We start from the raw sequence: 6,669 nt of genomic DNA, 5'->3' as shown, positions 1-6,669 counted from the left end.
TGAACAGAGAATGCAGAAGAAATGTAGCAAATGATAGTTATAAGAAGGAGAAAAATAGAAAAGATGAAGTAAAGTGAGATAGGAAGAGAGAAAAAGAGAATTTTGCTATTAATGGGAGAAGAAAGAATAGAAAGAGGAATGAGGGAAACAAAAAACAAAAGTAAGAAAAAAACCAAAAGTCTTAACTTTCAAAAAACAAGGAAAAATAACTTGTTTTTAAAATTATCTGGGCCTGGTGGTATAGGCGTGTAATTCCAATGACTCGGGAGGCTGAGGCAGGAGGATGGTGAGTTCAAAGCCAGCCTCAGCAATTTATCGAGACCCTAAGCAACTCAGTGAGAGCCTGTCTTAAATAAGATACAAACAAGGGGTGGGGATGTGGCTCAATATATGTAGCCATGAGCCAACCAGCACAGCAATAACGCCAAAGAAAAAAAGGGGTGGGGGGGAATTTTCTTACTAAAAAATACTGTCTCCACTAAAAGTATTTTTCTCCTCTTGAAAAGCGTTGACAAGAATCAATACCCAACAGTCGTTCTTTCAATTTGTTCTTGATCTATGAACTGAGAGAAAGAGAGGGTGTGCAAGGGCTGGAGGTTGTTAATCTCTTCCTCTTTTTGTGTTACTCACTGAGCTGCCAGCTGGTGTGGTCTAAAACTGAAGCAGGTGAAATAGCTCAGAGTCCCTTCTCACCGGTATAAGGCAGAATGGAATAGGAAATATTGTTGATTGGAGTTTTGTCCAGACAGACCAGATCTATACACCACCAAAGAGGGGCTGCTACAGAATGGAGTTTCAGCAGCTGGGGCTTAGTGTATCTGGATTTAAGGGCTTTGTTGGGTGATATCTGCTCTGGAGATATTAGATCAACATCACCACAGGACCCAGCAGTTGCTGATCTCTGTCAGGAGTCTGAATCTCAACAGCCTCCCAAGAATTATACTTGCAGGGCAAGGGAGCCAACCCACACACTCTGCTGCCCACAAATATGGCCTCTTTGACTTGGTTCCTGAGTGTATATTCACACCCATCTGTTCAATTTTCCAGCCCCCTTCAGCTGATCATCCACGCAAAGGGAGTTACACTCCCCTCCATATTTCGGATTTGAATTCCCCTTAGTACACTTCCCTGTGCCTGTTTCACTCATGTTCTGCTAGGTACATCCTCCACCACAAGGTAGGAGCTTTCCAGGACAGTATGGCAATGTTTGCTATAATCTCTTGGGTTCCCACAGCAGCAAATTACAATGTGGCGTCCTCAACATGGCTCTGTGGCTCAGCTCTCCACTTGCCAGTTGAGAAAAGCAGAGCACTTAAACACCAATTTGCTGTGCACTCTCTGGATCAGCTAAGTTCAGGCTGCTTTTCTGATCTACAGACTTTTCTATTCCAAATTGGTCCATTGTGTCTCTCTCTTTGTGTTAGCCCTCCCTTCCCTGGATAACCAGTGCCACTGCCACTGCCACTGCCATAACTAGCTTGGCTCCAATGTTTTCTTTCTTGTTCTTAGTTCAGTGCACCTGAATTCCTGAGTCTCTAGGAGATTCTGACTATTCAATATTGAATTTCACTAAATTTCAACTTTCACCCACCTTGCTAAGAATCAGTACTCCTGCTGCTTGAATCCTGATTCATGGAGTAACTGAAAATGCAGCCTTCCTCTAATCTGCCATCAGGAAAGTGCTTCTAGAATCTAGTTCCCGGGGCTTGAGAGGTCAAGGAAGATTTCTCTGGGTGTGGGGAGGGGGGCAAAACGTCCACTTATTTTTGCCCTCTTCTTGAAAGCTTTGGGTTTAGGAAACTGGACACATCATGTTCATTTAATTAACATTATTTAAATGAATGAGCATACATAGAACGTTTAGAGTCCAAATATCATTTTATACACCTTTATCTCCATACTCTTCATAGCTATCTGTCCCCCTCTTCCTTCCTATCCTGGCTTCTCTCTCAGCAGTTATTCATTCCCTATCCCATACCCTTCTTTCTCTCTGTGGAAATTATTCTTCTAGCTGCTCATGGAATTGGGGTATAGAGAAATATTCAAGTGTGATTGAGTATCTATTTCCAATTCAAGAGTTCCTTTATTGGTCTCCAGCTGAAATTCTTAAGACCACAGTGTTTAAGAACAATAAGAAGGGAACTGGGCCAGGCTCAGTGGCACATGCCTGTAATCCCAGCAGCTCAGGAGGCTGAGGCAGGAGGATCGCAAGTCCAAATCCAGCCTCAGTAACTTAACGAGGCCTAAGCAACTCAGCAAGACCCTATCTCTAAATAAAATATTTTAAAAGTCTGGGGATGTGGTTCAGTGATTCAATCTCTGGTACCAAAAAGGGGTGGGGTGGGGTGCTGAGATGTTGAGTGAACACAATGTAGGGTTATTCCAAAGCTTCTTTTCCTCCCAGAATTCTAGACCTAACAATACAGAATGAATACCTATGAGACATATCCTGAAGTTCTACAAGCAACTTGTCATCCCAGAGTCACAGGTGGAGGGAAAACACAGGGGGTCATTCATGACAGACTCTTTTCAAGTGGTAACTTGCAACTTGTTTAGAATTTTTCTCAGTGCTGTCCTTCCCAATGACTGTTTTCTAAGATCTGCAGAAAGAATTGCTTTTCACCCTCCTTGGTGTTCCAGGACCAAAACTTGATAATAAGGATGATGCTAATGTCCATATACAAGGTTATATATGAACTCCCATTACTGGGAAAACGCTGCTTTGTTCTACTGGTTTTGACGGTTTCTGCTGAAAAACTGTACACTTTTTTGGAGCCAAGAACAAACATCCAAGTCTTCCTAAAACTTGATGTTGTGGCCCACCTGCTCTGTGGGTCAGGCGTTAGGGCTGAAGAATCAATGTATCAGCATAAAGGAATGTGTACGAGTTGTATAGTCATATCTATATCTTCTATGAAAAGATCCAAAGGAACTGGTAATAGCGGTGGTTTGGGGGCAGTCAAACTGGAGGACCAGGATACAGAGTTTGTGTAGGCAAAAGTTAGGGGTTCCAGAGGCTTCGCTGAAATTTTAAAGGAAAGCCTGAGAGGCTGGAAAGGTGTGGCAGGATTGGAATCTCTGCAAACAGTCCCCAACAAGGCAATGCCTGAAGCTTTGAGAGTAAAGCCAAAGTCTCAGCAGACACCCCAGGACTATGGAGATGCCAGGAACACAAGCCAAGGGAAAATGGAAGCAGTCAGCAAAGCCAGCTGAGAGAGCCCATGTGGGCTGTAATCAATGAGACCATAGGGGCTGAGCTGCCCATGCCCCGCAGAGCTCACAACACCACTCCATGTGACCCAAAAGGCAGGCATGGAGCTACAGAATTCAAAGCCCTGCTGGGTTTTGGTCTTGCTTTGGTCCAATTCCTTCTTGATATTTTCTTCCTTTTGGAGATGGGAATGTTCACCCTGTGCCATTGTATCTTGGACGTGAGTAATTTATTCTTTTATTTTTGCAGAGACTCACAGCTAAGGGTTTGCTAATAAAATTTAAAAGAGCATTATGTTATTATGTTAAAGACAAAAATTACATTGAAGTGGGAGTGTTGCTCATTGACAGAGCATTTGCCTCTCATGAATGAGGACTTGGATTCTATCCATAGCAAAACACACACACACACACACACACACCACACACACAAAAAAACACACACACACACACTGGAGTTATGGTGTGTTTGACTAATGTAGGCTCACTATGTTAGCTTTTGGTTGCTGTGACCAAAATACCTGACAAGAACAACTTGGGGAAGGAAAAGTTTGTTTCGGCTCAGTTTCAGAGAATTCTGTCCATGGTCCACAGGCTCCAAGGCAGAAGCATTGTGATAGAAGGACATGGTGGAGAAAAGATGCTCAGCTCACTGGGTAACCAGGAAGCTGACAGAGAGACAGAGAGAGAGATGCTTCCAGATCATACCTTTATACCCCTAATTCCTCCAACTAGGTCCCACCAGTATTCCCTTCAGCTTTCAATTGTGAGGGTGAACTTTCGTGATCTTACCATTGCATAAAAATCCCATCTGTGAATGAAATGTAATCCATTAGGGAACATGCTTTTAACACATGGGCTTTGAGGGGGAAATTCCAAATCAAACCATAACACATATTTATTCAGACTTCATAGGTAAAGAGTTCCTATTTAGAAAATCTTCAACATAAAACTGGAGCAAAATGAGGGTAGTAGGACATGTGCAAAGCAAATTTATACATGGAACAATTATAAAAATATTATGAGGCATATTTTGAATATAATTTTATAGTTTGGGTATACAATGGTTTGGATCTGGAATGTCCCCAAAATCTCATGTGTTGAAGGCTTGGTCCCCAATGCATCAATGTTCAAAGGTGGGGCTTTTGGTAAGTAATTGGATCATGAGGGCTCTGACATCATCAGGGGATTAATCCATTGTTAGCAGAAAGAACTGCTGGCATGAGGAAGAAACATAGAGTAAAGTTGGAGGATGTAAGTCACTGGGGGCATGCCCTGGATAGGTATTTCTTGTCCTCAGTGTTTCTCTCTTTATCTCTCCCCCCACCCTCTTCCTGGCTGGTATGGGCTGAGCAACTTTCCTCCATCATGCCATTCTGCCATGATGTTCTGCCACTCTAAGACCTGAACCAATGAAGTCAGCCATGAACTGAAATCTCTGAAACCATGAGCCAAAGCAAATCTTTCCTCCCTAAGTTGTTTATCTCAGGTATTTGTCACAGTGGGGAAAAAACAGACAAAAAAAAGAAAACTAACACAGAGTGTAAACTAAGAAGGCCATGCTCTGAGTCATTGTTTTTTGTTTTTTGTTGTTTTTTTTTTCAGGAAACTATAATGATTTTCATTGTCAAACACACAAATGTCTCCAGGAACCAGAAGAGTGACATCATTGGCTAAACAAGAGAAGGAGAGTCAGGAAGGAAAGATAGATTCAGGAAGACCCCTGAGCCCTTTCAACACAGGCAGCTGTTACCCAGCTCTAGCTGACACATTGCAGTAGAGAAAACTCCTTGCACCAGCCAACATTATGGGAGTTTTTAAGATGAGACAAGAATGCAAATTCCTCCTGTAAAATGGACCCTACCTAGCTCTACTTGTTGAGTACTAGCCCTGTCTTGGTGGAACTTGGTCTTTCAGTACTCTACTGAAGCGCAGTGACAAAATCTGTGGTTATTCAGCAGGCAGTGTAATTGTCAAACACAGGACCAGATCCAGCCAGCAAAAGTCCTTCATGGATGACATGGAATTAGATTCCATATAGCAGAAGCAGAAGCACTACTATCCTTGGGTATCCATTAATAGACCAAGTGATCAAAACAGAGAGTGGTTGCTCAAGTGTGATGTGTACCACTGTGTGGATTTTCTGCAGGGCCAAGACGTCAGAACCCTCCTGGCTCCTGCAGCCTCACCCATATGGGCTGCTGTATATTTACCATCCAAATAGGAGCACCTACAGCCCCTGAGCCTCAGTTCAACCAGCTGGTTCTGTTCTCACAGGAGCCGCAGCACAAAGACTAGGTAAGACATTGAGCCCTCAAACTGGGACAGCAGGTCCCACGGTGGGATAGCACCTGAGGGAGGATGAGCTGAAGTTAGTGTCCAGGAGACTTGGCACACTGTGGGGACGGGAAGCAAATGGTAATATGACCCCACAGTGACTGCAGAGGGGGCTGCTGGTTGAGACAGAAAGAGTATGTGGTAACTGGGCCAGGATGCAGAACTAGTTACCTCTCTTCTTTGCTCACAGGAAACATGGTTCCAAAGCTGCTGGGATCACGACTTTGGTTTCTGCTCCTGCTGGGATTTGTGAGAATGAGTGTCTCATTTGAAGACCCACCAGGTGATTTAACCCCTGCTCAGTGGTTTGAAATTCAACACATAAATATGGCTGGCCCCAAATGTGATGATGCAATGCAGATAGTTAACAGTTACATTGGGCAATGCAAAGCCAAAAATACTTTTCTAAAAGCAACTTTTGCTGATGTTGTTCAAGTTTGTGGAACCCCAAATGTAACCTGTCTTACAAGCCCCAGTACAAATTGTCATAAAAGTTCAGTTCAGGTGCCTTTAACCATCTGTAGCATCACAAAAAGTAAATTGAGTTATGGAAACTGCAAATACACAGATGTATCAGCAATGGAGTTCTACGTAGTTGCTTGTGACAAGAGATCTCCACGGGACAATACCACATATCCAGTGGTTCCGGTTCACTTGGATGGGACATATTAGCTCCTGGATCAGCACTTTGTGGCATGGCTCATCTACCAGCTCCCAAGCCCTCTGTCAACCCTGGATACCAGCTCCTGTCCTCATGCAACCAGTCCCCAGCTCCCTTCAAGCTTTGCTGAGCTGAAGCACCCTGTGAGCTGTGCAATAAACCTCTTTGCAGACAATCTAGATCTCTGTGTATCTGTTTCTGCTCCTCTGCTGTCATTTACTCACAATCTGTCCTACAGACATGTTCCTTTCTCTTCCTGAGATTTTATAGAGAGATGTTAGGCAGAGACTCCTTATCAAGAAGCTTCAGAGACTTGGCCCCCTCACTGCCTCAGGCTGGGAAACTGGGGTGTCTACTGAATCTGCCAACTGACAAAGGCCCTCCTCAAGAGCAAAGTTTTCTCAGCCTGCTCTGAACCCTCTGCAGACTGGGCCCTAACCTTGGCGTGTAGAGGCATTCAT

At 43.7% G+C, this 6,669-nt stretch overlaps 1 protein-coding gene across 1 annotated transcript; it reads left to right on the top strand.

Annotated features, from left to right (window-relative positions):
• The first annotated feature begins 5,727 nt into the window (after nt 1-5,727).
• On the top strand, nt 5,728-6,373 carry LOC107145500 (non-secretory ribonuclease-like). Its single transcript, XM_015489491.2, has one exon. It carries the CDS (start codon nt 5,743-5,745, stop codon nt 6,217-6,219), a length of 477 nt encoding a protein of 158 aa, XP_015344977.1. The 5' UTR covers nt 5,728-5,742; the 3' UTR covers nt 6,220-6,373.
• Nucleotides 6,374-6,669: the final 296 nt, after the last annotated feature.

The sequence above is a fragment of the Marmota marmota genome, unplaced genomic scaffold, assembly GCF_001458135.2.
Source record: "Marmota marmota marmota unplaced genomic scaffold, marMar, whole genome shotgun sequence".
NCBI classification, from domain to species: domain Eukaryota; kingdom Metazoa; phylum Chordata; class Mammalia; order Rodentia; family Sciuridae; genus Marmota; species Marmota marmota.
The sequence above is the reverse complement of the archived record's forward strand: the minus strand, read 5'-3'. Positions and strand labels throughout refer to the sequence as shown.